Genomic DNA, 19072 nt, shown 5'->3' with positions numbered 1-19072 from the left:
ATGTCACAAATTTGTAAATATTTGGTTATTTTTAATAAAATGTTTTTTTGGTAATCCTTTACACTTTATGTTAAAACCAGTATTTTAAAACATTGTTCATATGACAGAAATTACATTTCAATAAGGCTGTTTCTTTAAAAGAATTATTTACAGAACAGGTCTATAGGTTTCACTGGGCTGTCAGAGGGGTCCGTGGCTCACAAAAATGTTAGAAACCCAAGTTAAATAATCTTATGTGTTGTATGCTTAGCTCTCTACTGTGTCCAAGCTCTTCTTAGCCTTAATTCCCTTCTTTTAGAGTAATTCCACTGGCTTTTGTTGATTGTAATTCCTTAGTGAGATATTTTATAGTTCTGATTTGTAAATATTTTCAAGAGAAATATAATGGGGGTGTCATCTAATCTGAGAAGTTGTGCATTAAGTTCTACCCTGGATTAATTATAAGAAAAAGTACAAGAAAAGACTAGACAAAAGTGAAGTTGCTTTGTTTTATGTTAATCATTAAAACATTTTCCTTCATTCCTCAAGTATTTATTGATGGCCTACTGTGTGCCGAACACCATGGCTATGTGTTTCACAGTATTCTGACCAGAGACAGTTACCACTGTGGCAGATGGTAAAGGTTATAAGATTATTTGTTGACATAAAACTAAATTTACAGATAAAATAATGTATTTTTTGCATTTATTTCCCAAATAATTTCAACACTGATTATTTTTTCATTTGTAGGGGGCATTTAGTGGGTGGAAGGTTATCTTATATGTTGACCAATCCCGAGAAGCAGGATTCAAACGCCTTCTTCAGTCAGGAGGAGCAAAGGTTTGTATTGAGTCAACTTGAAGAATTTTTTTACACAAATTATTTTCCAACCAAGATTGCTACGATCAGTTCTTGATTTTCAGTACTTTGTGAGATGGCGGTCCTTAAGTACAGATTATACAGCTGAATACTTTGGGGCACCCATAGATTGTGATGCTTCTTACTTTTTTTTCTTTAGGTACTGCCTGGTTATTCTGTACCTTTATTTAAAGAAGCCACACATCTCTTTTCTGACTTCAATAAACTGAAACCAGATGATTCAGGGGTTAATATAGCAGAAGCTGCCGCCCAAAATGTGTACTGCTTGAAAACAGAGTACATTGCTGATTATTTGATGCAGGTTTGTAAGATTTTGTCCTTGATCTCCTCATCACCAGAGATAGGCTTATCTGCATAGGGATGTGACTACACAGCAAAACCCTTGGCTTGTTTATTAATAGAATGTTCAGCTCCAGTTGTGCTCTATACAATCCCTTTCAGTTTCATTCTATTTTTTATAATAATGAGTACATATGTAAACATTTAGCTTGGAGTTAAACGAGGCAGGTATAAAAATCTAGGTACCTCTCAAAGTCTTAAAAGTGCCCTATATAATGTTGGAATATTGCTTTTCACAAATAGCTTAAGTTTTTATTTGAATGGACAAAGAAAAATCTTTGTCCTAAACACTTAAAATACCATCAGGAATCAGCAAGGTATGACACATGATAATAAATGTCTTACTACAAAGGATTTCAAACATAATGGTATAGAAATAAGGGGAAGCCAAAACTCAGCCTGCTGTATAATTTTTGCTGTTTGTGTTTGGGAGTTTTTCAGGATATATAGAAAGAATGGCTAAAATGTAAACAATAAAATCTTTGTCATAAGGCAGTGGGATGTACTGATTAGGAATCAATAAGCCAATACTAACTGCTAGAAACACCTAAATAACTTTTTTAAAAGCTCAAGTTATTTTGTTCTCTGCTTTTCTCAGGGTTGTATTGTGTGTCAGGCACTAGATGTCTGGAGGAATGCAGTGGGGGAGTGGGCTGCTCTGTATTTCTACGTCTGAGCTCATCATTGCCTACCTAGCTCTCAGATGTAGGTCAAAACAGAACACTTCTGTGGGGGCAAAGCAGCAGACTAGGGAAGGGAGAGCAGTGACTTCATGTTCAAGTTCATGGTCAAGATGAGCCAAGCACAAGTAAGACTCTTGAGATAGAGCCACCCCAGTGTTCTGACCTCAGGATAAATGCAAGGGGGTGAGGGGGGGGGACATTAATTAAAAAGCTGGGTGCAGTGGCTGCAGGAATCTTGGTAATGACAGTGTTCAACATGTCCTTAGCCACACTGCTCCTGGATGGTCACCCTCTACTTCAAACTAGTGTCGTCCCAGGATCTCCATTCACCATTCTTTCTCTTCTCATTTGGATCTCCTGTTTCCGTATGCCATGTCATCCTGATCTGCTCTCATTTAGTTGAAGGTCATCTTGTAGTAACTTCTTGAGAAAGCTCATGGGAGATAAACTGAGATTTTCTATGTGTGAAAATTCTTTTTTCTGTGATTACATTTCTCTTATAATTTGAATGGGCATCAAATTCTGGGTTGGAACCTATTTTCTCCTTAGACTTCTGATCGCTTATCTCCTTCTAGTATTGCTGTTGAGTAGGTAAAGCCATTTTGATTTATAATCTCTTATATGTAACTGTAATCTATTAGGAAGCTCTTTTTGTCCCTAGTTTTGATATTTCAAAATGATAGACTATCATGAGGGTCTCATTATTATGCCACTCATGGTAGGCCTCTTCTGGTTTGGTAACTTGTGCCTTTCAGTTCTGGGAAATCTTGAATTACTTTAATAATTTTTTCTCCCTCCACTTTGTTTTCTCTAGTACTTCTGCTACTTGTATATTGGATTTTCTTATTTCACAACTATTTTTAATCTTCACTTTTTGAAAGGTTCCCTCAGTTCAGTCTTCTCCTTTTATCAGGTCTTCATTTTGCTATCATGTTTTTAATAAAGACCTTTTTTAGTTTTTTGAATTTACATTTTAGTATTCTAATAACACTTTGTTTCATAGATGTAATACCTTCTACTGGATCTCAGATGATTTACTGATTTTTTTTTTTTTAACTTATTCCGGTATATTCTCTATCCACTAAGCTGCATTTTCCTCTTTGTTTGGGTATTTATCTTCCATATTAGAGGAAGTTATCAGATTAAGAGTAGAGGATAAAAAGCTGATTGGAAGTACTGAGCACACAGTTGGGTCTTGGCAGTTTTGATCTGGATGCAATAGTCTTGGAGGTCTAGTTGTTGGGGATTGTCTTCTGGGTTCATACTTGGGTGTACTTCTTGAATTGTTTCAGTTTATCCAAAGAGGAGTCTTCCAGTCTGCCTGAAGGAGAAATCTGGGCACCTTTTTTTTTTTTTTTAATTGAGATATAATGACATAGGACATTAATTTCAGATGTTCAACATAACAATTGTATGTATTCGTGACTGTATATGCAAAATTATCACCATACATAATGACAGATTTTCTTTCTTGTGATAACTCCCAAGATTGAGTCTTTTAGCAACTTTCAAATATACCATACAGTCTTAACTGCTGTACTTACCATGTTGTATATTATATCCTCAGGATTATTTATTTTATAACTGGAAGTTTGTACCTCTTGTTCACCCTTACCCATTTCCTCCAGCCCTCACACCCTGCATCTGTCAACCCCGTCAGTTCTTTGCATCTGTCCCGTTTGGGGTTTTGGAGGGTTTTGTTTTTTTGTTTTGCTTTGTTGTTGTTTTATCTTTGTTTTAAGATTGCATTTATTTATTTGACAAAGAAAGCACAAACAGGGGGAATGCAAGAGGGAGAAGCAGGCTCCTTGCTGAGCAGGGAGCCCAGTGTAGCACTTGATTCCAGGACTCTGGGATCATGACCTGAGCCAAAGGCAGGTGCTTAAGCTACTGAAGCACCCAGGCACCCCTGTTTTTTATTTTAGGTTCCATGTGTAAGTGAAATCATCTAGTACTTGTCTTTCTTTTTCTGACTTATTTCACTTAGCATCATGCCATCGAAGTCCATCCATATTGCTGTAGTTGGCAGCGTTTCCTTGGCTGAAATATTTTTTATGGTTGATTAATCCATTTGTGTGTGTGTGTGTGTGTGTGTGTGAATTTTCTTCATTCATCTGTCAGTGAACACTAAGATTTTCATATCTTGGATATTGTAAATAATGCTGCAGTGAACATAGAGCAGATATCTTTTTGAATTAGTGTTTTTATTTCTTTTAGATACATAGAGGTTTGAACTGTTGAATCATAAGGTAGTTCCTTTTTTTAAAGATTGGATTTATCATAGTGTTAATAGTTTCAGATGTGCAATATAATGATTCAGCAATTGTGTACACTGCTCAGTGCTCATCAGACTAAGTGTACTCTTGAGGTATGTTTTTTAATATTTTGAAGAAAAAAATAATAGCTGCATCAGTTTACATTCCCACTAAAAGTACACATCCTCATCACCATTTTTTGATAATAGCTATTTTAACATGTGTTAGGTAATATCTCATTATGATTTTAATTTGCATTTCTTTGATGATTAGTGATGTTGAGCACCTTTTCATATACCTGTGACCATCTGGGTCTTTGGGAAAATGTCTATTCAGATCCTCTGCCCATTTTTTAATCAGATTGTTCGGGATATTAACCCCTATCTGATAGATGATTTACAAATATTTTCTCTCTTTCTTAAGTTGCCTTTCCTTTTGCTGATGGTGTCCTTTGCTTTGCATGAGCTTTTTTTTAGTTTGAGGTCTTCCCACATGTTAATTTTTGCATTGCCTTTCATTTTGGTGTGAAATCCAAACAATTTTTACCAAGACCAATGTCAAGGAGCTCATGACGTATGTTTTCTTTTAGTTTTATGGTTTCATGTGTTAGGTCTTTCATCCAAATCTTTTTTTGTTTTTTTTTTAAAGATTTTATTTATTTATTTGACAGAGAGAGAGAGATCACAAGCAGGCAGGGAGGCAGGCAGAGAGAGAGGGGGAAGCAAGCTCCCCGCTGAGCAGAGAGCCCAATGTGGGGCTCAATCCCAGGACCCTGAGATCATGACCTGACCCAAAGGCTCAGGCTTAACCCACTGAGCCACCCAGGTGCCCCTTTCATCCAAATCTTAATCCATTTTGAGTTTATTTTTGTATATGGTTTAAGATAGTGGTCCTGTTTCAGTCTTTTGTATGTAGCTATCTAGTTTTTCCAACACCACTTATTGAAGAAACTGCTTTTCCTATTGTATGTTCTTGGCTCCTTTTTTTTTTTTTTTTTTTTTTTTTTTTTATTTATTTGACAGAGATCACAAGTAGGCAGGCAGAGAGAGAGAGAGAGGGAAGCAGGCTCCCTGCTTCGCAGAGAGCCCGATGCGGGACTCGATCCCAGGACCCTGAGACCACGACCTGAGCTGAAGGCAGCAGCCTAACCCACTGAGCCACCCAGGTGCCCTCTTGGCTCCTTTTTAATTGATTGTGTATACCTGGGTTTATTTCTGGGTTTTCTGTGCTGTTGATCTATGTGTCTGTGTGCTAGTACCATACTGTTTGGTTACCATAGCTTTGTAAATAGAATTTAAAATCAGGGAGCATGATGCCTCCAGCTTTGTTCTCCTTTCTCAAGATTGCTTTGGCTATTTGGAGTCTTTGTGATTCCATACAAATTTTTTTTTTTTTTTAAAGATTTTATTTATTTGACAGAGAGAGATCACAAGTGGGCAGAGAGGCAAGCAGAGAGAGAGAGGAGGAAGCAGGCTCCCTGCAGAGCAGAGAGCCCCATGTGGGACTCGATCCCAGGACCCCGAGATCATGACCTGAGCCGAAGGCAGAGGCTCAACCCACTGAGCCACCCAGGTGCCCCGATTCCATACAAATTTTAAGATTGTTTTTTCTACTTCTAGAAAAAATGCCATTGGGATTTTGATAGGGATTGCATTGAACCTGTAGATTGCTTTGGGTAGTGTGGACATTTCAATAGTGTTAATTTTTCCAGTCCATGAGCATGGAATATCTTTCCATTTATTTGTGTCATCTTCAGTTTTTCTCGTCAGTGTCATCTAGTTTTCAGTATACAAGGGTTTTATCCCCTTGATTAAATTTGTCCCTAGGTATTTTATTCTTGATGCAATTGTAAATGGAATTTTCCTTTATATTTGGAATGGCTTTCTTTTAAAAAGGGTATCGTTGGGTCTTGCTTTTTTATTGTTTAGTCTATCATGTAATTATTGGTATGATTGGATTTAGGATTTTTTGCAGTTTTCAATTTGTTTTTGTTCTTGTATTCTTCCTTTCTTGCCCCTTTTTTTTGGTTGGAGGCAGGGTGCGTTTTGCTCTATAGATTACAATATACTTAACTTTTTATGGTCTAGCTAGAATGATATTGTGCCACTTCACATAGAATGTAGAAATCTTGCAGTCACATAGGTTCCTTTACTTCCCCTGTCCTTTAAACCAGGGGCCAGTAAACTGTAGCCCACAGGTCAAACCCTGTCCACTGCCTGTGTTACTAAGTTTTACTGGCACACAGCTCTATTCACTCATTTATGTGTTCTCTTTTCTGCTTTTGCACTCCCACAGCTGGGCTGAGTAGTTGCAACAGAAACTGTCGCAGACAGCCTGAAATATTTAATGTCGGGTCCTTCAGCGTAAAGCAGGGGCCAGCAAACTTTCTGTAGTTTGTTGTATATTTTCCATCGGTCTCTTACAGTTCCACAGAACAGTGTTCTGCCTTAAAGCAAAACTTGCTTAAACAATCCTATGTAGGGTGCCTGGGCGGCTCAGTGGGTTAAAGCCTCTGCCTTCAGCTCAGGTCATGATCCTGCGGTCCTGGGATCAAGTCCTGCATCGGGCTCTTTGCTCAGCAGGGAGCCTGCTTCTCTGTCTCTCTCTGCCTGCCTCTCTGCCTACTTGTGATCTCTGTCTGTCAAATAAATAAATAAAATCTTTAAAAAAAAATCCTATGTATTTCGAGGGAATTAAAAGGAATAATATAGTCATATTTATGCTATCTGGTATCAATTTTCAATTTTCCTTCATTCCAAAACTTTGATTTCTAGTTTTTTATTTGATTTTATGGGACCAATTCTGGTTTTCTTTTATTTGAGAGTGTCTATTTTACCTTTATGCTTGAAGGATCTTTTTTTTTCTTGTAGGGCATAGGATTTAGGGTTGATAGTTTTTTCTTCTACTAAAGATTCCACTTTCTGCTGGCCTCCATTGCTTCTGAGAAGAAGTCAGCAGTAATTTGAATTCTTCTCCTGTATGCAATGCAGTGTCTGATTTTTTTTTTTTTTTTTTCTGGCTGTTTCATCTTTGATTTTCACCATTTATGATACTTCCAGGTGTGGTTTCTTTATATTAATCCTGCTTCATGTCTGCAGGGTTTCTTCAGTCTAAAGAGAGAAGTAAACTTCTCTCTTTCACCAAATTTGAGAAATTTTGATCATTACTTCTGCTCCATTCTTTCCTAATTTAATCACTCATACCTTTTGAAACTGTCCCATAGGTCCCTCAGGCCATCGTTACTTTGTTTGCAATCATTTTTCTGTTTTCTAATTCCTATTTATCTGCCTCCAACTTCACTGATTTTTTTTGTTATTTTTATTCTATTCTTAAGGCTATTCCAGGAGATTTTTTAGATTTTTTTTTTTTTACATCTAGAATCTCTGTTCTTTTTTATAGTTTCTATTTGCTTTTTCAAGGGATAAGAGCTGCTTTAGTATCATTGTCTACTATTTCCAACATCTGGGTCATGAGCAAGATGTGCTGCTTTTATTTTGAGGTAATTGTAGCTTTACATGCAATTGTAAGAAATAATACAGTTCCCCCAGTGGATAACATCTTGCAAAAACAGAGTACAATATTACAACCAGGATGTTGACCTGATACAATCCTCCTTTCCCCACTCCTTTCCCCTCTGATTTCCCCACTTCTACTTCATGTCTGCCACCACAGTCAAGACGCAGAACAGTCTGTCACTACAGCAGTCTTTCATTTTGCCTTTTCTTAACTACACCCACCTCCTTCCCTTCATTCTCTTCTCCCAGCGGTCTCTCATACCAGTTAATTGCTAATCTGTTGTCAGTTTCTTTAAATCTTAAAATGAGTCAATATATTTTTTTTTTTTTAGCAAAATTATCTTGAGAATCATTGAGGTGTTGCTTGTATCAGTAATTTTTTTTTTACTTTTTATTGCTGAACAGTTCAGATATACTACAGCTTAACCATTAACGTATTGAAGGACGTCTGGGTTGTTTCTACTTTGGGGCTATTATGAGTAAAGCTGCTATGAACATTTTTTGCACATGTTTTGTGTGAAAATAAGATTTGATCGCACTAGGATAAATTCCTAAGTTGTGTGTGTCCAGAGTGATCATATTTTACATTCCTACCAATACAAGTGATCCAGTTTTTCTGTACCCTATCATTTGTCACTTTATTTTAGCCATTTCAGTATGTCATAATCTCTCATTGTGGTTTTAATTTGCAGTTCCCTAGAATGCCTTTGGTGTGCTTCCTAAATGTCTTAGGGTAGTTGCTTTTCATATATTTGGGTCAGAAGTCGTCATCAGGGAAGAGTTGAATCAAAAGGCACTTACCCAGTATTTTGTGATTCATTTTCGTGTTATCCAGTCTGCCATCTTGCTAGAAAATTAAGTTTTATCACACTTGTAATAAGGAGGGGAAAGATCCTTTAAGGTTGGAATGTGGTTGTGAGGAAGAGAAGTACAAGGATTTTATTTTCTTTTTTTTCCTTTTTTTTTTTTTTTAAGATTTTATTTATTTATTTATTTATTTATTTAACAGCGATTACAAGTAGGCAGAGAGGCAGGCAGAGAGAGAGGGGGAAAGCAGGCTCCCTGCTGAGCAGAGAGCCCGATTCGATTTGGGGCTTGATCCCAGGACTCTGGGATCATGATCTGAGCTAAAGGCATAGGCTTTAACCCACTGAGCCACCCAGGTGCCCCAAAAGTGCAAGGATTTTAGAGGCAGTGTATGAATTTTGGCTTTGCCACTTGCCAGTTATAAAAAAAGGTTAAATAACATATCTTATCTGTAAAATAAGAATAACAAATACCTATCTCACATGTTTTAAGATTAAATAAAAAAGATTTTTAAAAATTAATAATATAAGGTGTCACATCTTAACCATACTTTACAAATGAAACCATTATCAAGATCTAAGCTGCCCCAATTCCACCTGAGCTATATATTTTTTTCTGCTAAAAGGTGAGATTTTGTCACACCGGTTCTGTTCCCTAAATGTGATGTGCTAAGTAGCATACCTTAAAAGACCAATTTTAAGTTTCTCTGGTTACAGAGCACAGTCAAGGAAAAAAATGAACAGTGTTTTTTCCTCTTTTATAGGAATCCCCTCCTCGAGTAGAAAATTACTGTCTCCCAGAAGCAATTTCGTTTCTTCCAAATAATAAGGAACCTGGGCCTGGATTATCACAGAAGAGGAAAGCTCCTACAGAGAAAAATAAAATGAAACGACCTAGAGTAAACTAATAATGTTTACTCTTCAGTCACCAAACATTAGCATTTTAACTATAAAGCCTGAATGTTAGTCCTGGTTTTGCATAGTAATTTAAAGACAAGTGTCTGAAGAAGAATTCAGCTTCAGAGTGTAATGATGACCTTGCTTGTAGTTTTTAACACCTGAAATTTTAATCACTGAAATATTAACTGTTTTACCTGAAATAGCAACAAAACACAAAGCCTTAGCTAGCATTGATGGTGTATGGGGCTGTTTATTTATTTTCTTGTAAATATCTGAGACTGTAGCTTAGTGGAAGTTTTAGTAAGGTGATAGATTTTGCCTTAAGATGCCTGCTTTAATTCGTAACAATAAGGAAGTTGTCAATTAGGATTTATTCATATTTTCCCTGATTCTTCTCACCCCTTTCCCTCTTTTTAACAGGAGTCTGAGTACAAGGTTTAATGAGGAACTGAGGCTTTAAACTTAAATATGTGTGAGTGTATATATGTATATGCATGTTTGTACAGATCTCCATGATGTTTGCCAAGTTTGGGTGCCCAAACTTGGAAAATAAAGACAATAAAGAATAAAAGTGACTCATACAAGTTCAGGTAAGTTTTTAAATGCAAAGCATTCTGGTGTCCATTCTCTTGTTGAGGCATTAAATGATTGTAAGATTTAGCTTGAAAAGCAAATTGCTGGGGCACCTGGGTGGTGCAGATGGTTGAGCATCTACTCTTGGTTTCAGCTCAGGTCCTGGGATCAAGTCCCAAGTCAGGCTCTGGGCTGAGCACAGAGTCTGCTTGGATTCCCTGTCCCCTTCCCTCCGCCCCCTCCCCCTAAAATAACTTAAAAAACAAAACTCAATGAGTTGCTAGTTATATTTCAGATGTTTGTTACTTACGTAGGATATTCTGTTCCTGGGTTAAAAACCCTTTTATTGGAACTACAAAATTGCATTAGCCTTTATTAATCTAAATGTAAACACCAAATACTACATGTGTTACCACAGTCCTGGAAATGTAAGGCTACCTCATTTTGCTGAAAGGAAGAACCAGAATCAGAACCATGATTTTGATGTAAATGGTCCCATTTCATAATGACTCTTTGAAAGGCAAACTCAAGTGGCGAAGGGTTGAAATTCTTAACCTGGACACAAAACCCCTCAAGTTTTTAGTCAGATCTTCCTCTAAATGGAGAGAAATAATAGTGGAGGTTATCCCGACCCTTCAGAGGTTTTGGCTTTGAACTAAATTCACAGCTCAGGACAAAAAGTCCTACACAGCCAAATAGATAGTATTGTCATAGAGCCTGCTCCGTCCCCAAACAAAAACACCCAACATGCTTTTACCAGGGCCATTTTGTGTGAGTGGAGTCTTTTCACTTGGCAGTTTGCAGTAAGTTTCCCTGAATTTCATCCTTTAAATTCTTTGAAATAGTCACTACTGTTCAAAACGATTTCATGTGCACTCTGTTAAAGAGAATGTTAGATCCTCTTTCTCTCTAGCCCAGATAAAATTACATAATGTACCATTTTCTTTCCTGCCAAGATTATGAACTGTTTTTTTCAGTCAGTTCTTAAATAAATAGTTTATAATTTTAAGATTCCAGCTCTCACCGGCTCCTCCTGATTATTCAGAATCTCTACATCAACCATTTCAAGCTTTGGCTTCCATTCTTAGAGTCCTAATGCCAGCAAGGCCTTACATGCAAATAGTTCTAAGCACAGGAAGTTCTCTCATTTAAGAAGGAAAGAAAGCTTTCCTTGATTATTCTTAGTTTCTCCTCAGAATTGCTACAGTATTTCAATGTGACACTTCAATTAGAATCTTACATTCCTCTGTGGGTTTTCATGTGCATCAGTCTGATAGCCAACATTCCTTAATTCAACAAATATTCCTTAGCATATACGTAGTGCGCGAGATTCAAGAGCAAACCACCTTTAGAAAGCATGCTTTCTCAGAGATTAGAGAGGCAGGATCTGCATTACAGACTGAACTGTGCTGCACACACATACGCAGATTCAGAGGTTGCAGCCTAATCCCCAAAGTGACAAACTAGAGATAGGGCTTTTAGGGAGGTAGTTAGGTTAAGCAAGATTGTACAGCTGGGGGCCCTAATTCAGGCAGCTCATGCAGGACTAATAAATATTACAGCACAAAGATTCTTAACCTGGGGACCATCATGGCTAGAATGGGCATGGGCACAATTTGGTATACGTGCATTTTCAGGGCAGAGCTCAATTTTACAACTCAGGTCTGTGACTTACCACCCAAAAAAGACAAACCACTGTTATAATCTAAACCTAAGTCTAAATCTATAAATCTAAACATTTCACCCAGCAGTGCTTTAATACACATCGCTTTATATCAGGAGCTGGCAGACTTTTCTGTAGAAGTCCAGATAGTCAACATTTTAAGCTTTGTGAGCTGGGTCTTTGTGGTATTGTGTCCCAACCATTCTTCACTCAAAGCAATACAAAAATAGGCAGTGGGCCATAGTGTGCCGATTCCCACTCTGTAATCCTAAAAAGACTTTTTAATCTGGATCTGTCAACAAAGGCCACCCAGCTCTGTTTCCACATCTCAGCATAAACCTCACCTCTAGTGCAGCAACCCATGATCAGGAGGGAACTCCTGACCCCAAGCTTCTCTCTGAAAGGTGAGGGGTTTGAACCCCACATCTGGCACCCCAACTTTTAAGACCTGCCTCTCAGAGATGAGCTCCCAAAACATCTAGCTTTGAAAACCGAAGGGACTTGCTTCCACGAGCCCACATGGCATCGGCAATCTGAGAAACAGCTTCTTAAAGGGCTGACACGGACCCATCCACTCTGGAGCCCAGAGCAGATGCAGCTGAAAAGTGCCCTGACCTTTTCTGAGAGAGGCCTAGTTAGCTTATCTTAAAGCTTCAGCCCGAGGGGCAGGCATCCAATTGAAGAGGAAGGACCTACTTAAATACCCTCCAAAGTCTTGAGGCCTGGCAAGCGCCATCTTGCGCTCTCCCTCTGCCACACTCCCAGCCACTACTATTTCCTGGAAGGGAGCTTGTTCACACATTTGGTGCCCTGCTTTAATGTCTGGTGCCCCAGTTTTTGCAGCAGCTGCCACCCAGGAAACACCTCTTGATCACCTGGCTCCCGTGGGATGGTAACAAAAGCAAAAAGTGGTTCTTAATTGGTTCTTGCCTCAGCAACTGAAATTCAGCCTCAGGCTTCTTGTGAAGGAGGCCTGGTTGCTTATCTTAACGCTTCAGCCGGAACGACAGGCTTCTAATCTAACACATCTAGAGGCCTGTGGGCACGTTCCTGCCCTCTCCCCCTGCCTCACTCCAAGTTACTGGCATCTCCCAGGAAGGAGCTTATGCACTCTTCTGGTGCCCATGTTTGTGTGGCTTCTGTCCAGAGGACATACCTGGTCACCTGGCTCTGGTGGCCAGCAAGGCTTACATTCACAGATCTCGTAACAAATGCAGAAAGAGTTATTCACTGGGTACCTCCTGGGGCACTGCACGGGGACAGCAAACACACCCACAGTCTCTCTGTGAGAGGTCTATTAGCTTAGCTTTGTAGCTGTGGCCTGAGGGGCTGGTTTCTAACTAAACACCAAGGTAAGATAAGGACCAACTATAATCCTTCCCAGGGACCTCAAGAGCGCAGTAGTATCTTCACACGCTCCCTCTGCCTAGCGCCAAGTCATCTGTATCTCCTAAACAGGAGCTTGTGCACACATCTGGTGGCTCATTTTTGTAACTATTCCCTGGGAAATAATACTTGACCACCTGGTTCTGGTGACGCGCAGGGCTTACATTCCCAGGTCCCATAGGGCTGTTAATAATCCCAGAAAGAGTTCTTAGCTACCACCCTCGGCACAGCATAGACCTCAGACTGAAACGCACCCCCAGTCTTACTGTGAGAGGCCAATTGGCTTCCTTATAGCTGTGGCCTGAGGGGCTGGCTTCCAATTAAACCCACATCTGGAGGCCAACTATCATCAGAGACCAGGACGGGGGTCCAGTGGACACCATATTTTCATTGTCCCTCTGTCCTACCCCAGGTCACTGGTGTCTTTGAGAAAGGAATGGGTATATACATCTGGTGCTCCAGCATTTATGGCAGACCCCCAGAATATCCGTCCCATGATAGCCGGGTTATGGTGGCTGGTGGGGCTTCTGTTCACAGGTTCAGTGGGGCAATAGCAAAAAAAAAAAAAAAAAAAAAAAAAAAAAATTTAATAGGCAATTATCCCAGGACTCAGTGCAGAGGAAGCAGACAGAAGTGCCCATTTCCATTCCCCTGGAAAAGGTATATCTGCATACTTTAAAAGTTACCGTATGAGGGTCTGGCTTCCAATCAGAATTTAGGTGCTGACCAAGATCCTCCCTTTGGGACCCTGATAGTTCTTGGCACACTTCAGCTACTAGGAGTCACTGATAATAAAGTAGTCTGCTTGGACAAATGGTTCAAGAGACACCCAAGAGCTAGCACGGGGTTGAACAATAAGGATCATCTACACAAGACTACACCTTCAAACTGTGTTATCTAATGCACAGAAACTAACAGAGACTCAAAGAAAATGAAGAAAAGGAAGAATATATTCCCAAAAGGAAAAAAACAAAAACAAAATAAAACCTTAGAATAACACCATAATGAAATGGAGACAAGTGATTTACCTTGTAAAGAGTTCAAAATAATGGTCATAAAGATTCTCACCAAGCTCAAAATAATGAATGAATGAAGTTAAAATTTCAACAAAGAGAAAATATAACAAAGTACCAAACAGAAGTCACAGACCTGAAGAATACAGTAACTAAAAAAGTACAATAGAGGGGCACCTAGGTGGTTCAGTTGACTAAACATCCAACTCTTGATTTTGCTTGGGTCATGATCTCAGGGTTGTGAGATCAAGCCCCTTGTCTGGCTTTACACTGGGTGTGGAGCCTACTTAAGATTCTCTTTGCCTTTCCCTCTGCCTGCCCACCCCCTGCAGTCTCTCCCTTTCTTTAAAAAAAAAAAAAAAAAGTATACTAGAGGGGTTCAACAGGAGGTTAGATGAAACAAAGATCAGAGGGCTCAAAGACAGGAGAGTAGAAGTCATTGAATCAGAGTATCAAAAAGAAAAAAGTGATTAGAGCTTAAGGGACCTAGAGGACATCATCAAGAAAACCAATATATGCATTACAGGGCTCTCAGAAGGAGAAGAGATGGGGGCGGGTGGGAGGGATGGGGTAGTGCAGAAAACAGATATGAAGAAATAATGGTTGAAAACTTCTCTGACCTGGAGGAGGAAACAATCCCAGAGTTCCAAATAAGAGGAGCCCAAAGAGACCCACACAAAGACACATTATAATTAAAGTGTCAAAAGTTAGAGACAACAAGGGGGAACTTGAAAAGATGGTGGAGTAAGAAAATCCTGAGCTCGATTCCTCCCACAGACACATCAAGATTACAGCTAAATATAGTGCAACTCACTCTGAAAGTGACATGAAGATTGGCAGAACAGCTCTTCCACAGCTAAAGATATACAGAGAAAGCTATATTGAGAAGGTAGGAGGACAGAAATGTGGTTAGGAACGAAAATTCCCAGTGTGACCACCCACAGATGGGGAACCACAAACAGGATTATCACAGGTACAAAGATCCTCTCTGAGGAATGAGGGGTTTAATCCCCACATCCAGCACACCCTGCCTTGGGCATCTGCACTGGGAAGACAAGCTCCCTTAATCTCTGGCTTTGAAAATCAGCAGGGCTAAATTCTGGGACACCAGAAGGATATAGGAAACTGGGACTCCACTCTTAAAAGCAAAACATACTATATCACTCACTCCAAGAGCCATCACAGAGGCAACAGTTTCAAAAGCACCTGGATTATATGTGAAGGAGATTGACTGACCATAAAGCATGTGCCAAAGGGGCAGGGATCTCTAAGAACTTTCTCCAGGGATGGAGGTGCTGACACACACCATTTTTCTTGCCCTCCTTCAGCCTAACTGCTCCATTGCTGATGGGAGCCAGTCTAACACTCTACATCTACCTAGCTAGTGCTGCTCACCCCACTCCAGCATTTCCCTCCATACCCACCCCACTCACCCTGACAAGGTGCCCCTCCAAAGGAACTCCTGCCCAGCCACATCCAATAGCTCTGATTGAGACCAGCATCCTTCCAGAGTGACTACTTTGGAGTCACTTTGTGACAGCCCTTGCCAGGACCAGCAGGAAAAGGGAGTCAGCCCTGCCCACAAACACATCACCAAAAACTGTGGCAAGGACTTTCAGGGAGCTGCATGGAGACTAACCTCACCCAACAGCACACACAAGCAGCTACAGCAAGGTCTCACAGCAGGCTATGCTGGAAGCCAACCGTACCCACCAGCAGGTCTGCAGTAGTTGTGGCCAAGTCACAACAGGAGGACACACACAGTCCACAATGGGAAACTACAATGGGAAACCCTTGTAGTAGCCTTCTACATAAGGCCACTACCTTCAAGACCAGGAATATAGTTGACCTAATACACAGAAACAAACACCTAGTGTTAAAGTGAGGAGACAGAGGAGTAGATTTGAGATGAAAAAACAAGAACCTCAAAAGAGAACAAAACAAAACCGAGGGGCGCCTGGGTGGCTCAGTGGGTTGAGCCGCTGCCTTCGGCTCGGGTCATGATCTCAGGGTCCTGGGATCGAGTCCCGCATCGGGCTCTCTGCTCAGCGGGAAGCCTGCTTCCTCCTCTCTCTCTCTCTCTCTGCCTGCCTCTCCATCTACTTGTGATCTCTCTCTGTCAAATAAATAAATAAAATCTTTAAAAAAAACAAAAAAAAACACAAAAAAACAAAACCGAGATAACCAATCTACCTGATAAAGATTTCAAAGTAATGGTCATAAAGATGCTCATCAGATTTGGGAGAAGAGTGGGTGAATTCAGTGAGAACTTCAACAAAGAAAAAATATAAAAAGAACCAATCAGAGCAGAAGAATACAATAAGTAAAATGAAAAATACACTAGAAGGAATCAACAGTAGATTAAAGGATGCAGCACACATTCGTGATCTGAAGACAGGGTAGTAGAAAGCAACCAAGTTAAACAGCAAAAAGAAAAAAGAATTTTAAAAATGAGGATAGGTTAAAGGAACCCTGTGACAATTTAAAACATACCAAAATCCCATTATAGAGGTCCCAGAAGGAGAAGAGAAAGGGAACCAGAAAAGCTATTTGAAAAAAAATAAGAACTAGAGGAAAAAAAAGACAGTTAACTACTGAGGAAACACCCCCATAAGGCCATCAGCTGATTTTTCAGCAGAAATTTGCAGAACAGAAGAAAGTGGCATGATGTTTTCAAAATGCTGAAATGGACAGATCTGCAACCAAGAACACTCTATCCAACAAGACTATCATTCAGAATAGAAGGAGAGATAAGAGTCCCCCCAACAAATTAAAGGAATTTATAACCACTAAATGAGCCCTACAAGAAATGTTATGGGGGACTCTGAGTGGAAAGCAAAAATTGAAACAGTAAGAAAAATAGGAAGCACAAAAGCAAAAAAAAATAAAATAAAATAAGCGTATCTGTAAAAATCAGACTAGAGGAGCATAAAATAAACAATATAAAATATAACAAGTATCAAAATGTGGAAAGGAGTAAAGAATGAGTTCAAAATTAAGTAATATAGACTTGTTATATGCAGAAGATGTTATATATAAACCCAATGGTAACCACAAATCAAAAAAACAGTAATAGGCAAAAATAAAGAGTAAGGAATCAAAGTATATCACTAAAAAAACAAACAAGCCAGCAAACCATGAAAGAAAGAAAAAGAAGGATCAGAGGGAAAACTACAAAACCACAAAACAAGTAACAGAATGGCAACAAATACGTATCTATTAATAATTAGTTTGAATGTAAATGGACTAAATTTGCTCCAAGCAAAAGACATGGTGACAGAGTGGACAAAAATATCAAGACCCATCTATATGCTGCCTACAAGAGACTCACTTGCAGACTGAAAGTGAGGGATTTGAGAAACATTTATCATGTAAATGAGTGTTGAAAGAAAGCCAAGGATCAGGGCACCTGGCTGGCTCAGTTGGTGGAGCATGCAGTTCTTGATCTCAGGGTTATAAGCTTGAGGCCCCTGCTGGCTGCAAAGATTACTTAAAAATAAAATGTTAAAAAAAAAGAAAGAAAGGAAGGATGGAAGGAAGAAAGAAAGCCAAGTAACAATACTTACATCAGACAAAATAGACTTTAAAACAAAAAATGTAGGGGCGCCTGGGTGGCTCAGTGGGTTAAAGCCTTTGCCTTCGGTTCAGGTCATGATCCCAGGGTCCTGGGATCAAGCCCCGCATCGGGCTCTCTGCTCCGTGGAGAGCCTGCTTCCTCCTCTCTCTCTGCCTGCCTCTCTGCCTACTCTCTGTCAAATAAATAAATAAAATGTTTTAAAAAAATGTAAAAAGAAACGAAGGACATATATAATAATAATTTGTAATAAATAACGATAAAGGGGACAACTCAGCAAGATATAACAATTATAAGTACTTATGCACCCAACTTGAGAGCACCCAAATACATAATATAGTTAATAACAAATACAATAATTTCAGAACTTTAATATACCACTTACATTGATAGACAGGTCATCCAAACAGATCAACAAGGGAACAGTGGCTCTGAATACATACTGGACCAGATGGGTTTAACAGACATATTCAGAACATTCCATCATCAAACAGCAGTATACACATTGTTTTCAAGTGCACATAAAACATTCTCCAGAATAGATCACATATTAGGCCATTAGGCTACAAACAAAACCTCAACAAATTCCAAAAGATCAAAATTGTACCATGTGCCTTTTCTGACCACAATGCCATGAAAATAGAAATCAACCACACACACACACACACACACACACACACAAAATCTGGGGAGATCATAAATACACGCAGGTTAAAGAACATACATTTCAACAATGAAGGAGTCAACCAAGAAATCAAAGCAGAAATAAAAAACTACATGCAAACAAATAAAAATGAAAAAAGAAGTCCAACACCTTTGAGATTCAGTAAAAGTTGTTTTAAGAGGGAAGTTTATAACAATACAGATCTAACTTAAGAAGAAAGAAAAATCTCAACCTAACTTTACACCTACATGAGGTAGAAAAAGAACAACAAACAAAACCCCAAACCAGCAGAAGGAAGGAAATAATAAAGATTAGAGCAGAAATAAATGATACAGAAGCTACAAAAACAATAGAACAGATCAATGAAACCAGGAACTTGTTTTCTGAAAAGATCAACAAAATTGATAAACTACTAGCCAGACTCATCAAAATAAATAAATAAATAAATAAAACAAACAAACAAAAACACACATAACAATTGGGAGAGAGAGACAAAGGACTCAAAAAAAATCACAAATAAAAGATAAATAACAATCAACATAACAGAAATACAAACAATTTTAATACTATGAAAAACTGTATGCCAAAAAATTAAGGGCACCTGGTTGGCTCAGTCTGTTAAATCGTCTGCCTTTGGCTCAGGTCAGGATCCCAGGTCCTGGGATCAAGCCCCACATCAGGCTCCTTGCTGAGCAGGAAGACTGCTTCTCCCTTTCCTGCCATCCCCTCTGCTTGTGCTTGCTCTCTCCCTCTCTCTCTGTCAAAGAAAGAAAGAAAGAAAAGAAACAAATATTAGACAAACCAGAGAAATGGATACATTTCTAGAAACATATAAACTACTAA

General features: G+C 39.1%; 1 protein-coding gene across 5 annotated transcripts in view; it reads left to right on the top strand.

Annotated features, from left to right (window-relative positions):
- LOC111155090 (DNA topoisomerase II binding protein 1) overlaps window positions 1–9931 on the top strand; it is a 62202-nt gene extending 52271 nt beyond the window's left edge. For all 5 annotated transcript variants that reach the window (XM_022515141.1, XM_022515140.1, XM_022515142.1 and 2 more), the window contains 3 exons: window positions 730–819; window positions 998–1159; window positions 9221–9931. In XM_022515141.1, coding sequence (XP_022370849.1) covers window positions 730–819; window positions 998–1159; window positions 9221–9364 — 396 coding nt within the window. In that variant the 3' untranslated portion in view covers window positions 9365–9931. The remainder of the gene's footprint in view (window positions 1–729; window positions 820–997; window positions 1160–9220) is intronic.
- Window positions 9932–19072: the final 9141 nt, after the last annotated feature.

This window comes from Enhydra lutris, unplaced genomic scaffold, assembly GCF_002288905.1.
Source record: "Enhydra lutris kenyoni isolate GAN:26980312 unplaced genomic scaffold, ASM228890v2 scaffoldscaffold39, whole genome shotgun sequence".
Lineage (NCBI taxonomy): Eukaryota > Metazoa > Chordata > Mammalia > Carnivora > Mustelidae > Enhydra > Enhydra lutris.
Note: the sequence above shows the minus strand (reverse complement) of the source record. Positions and strands in the feature narration are given on the sequence as shown.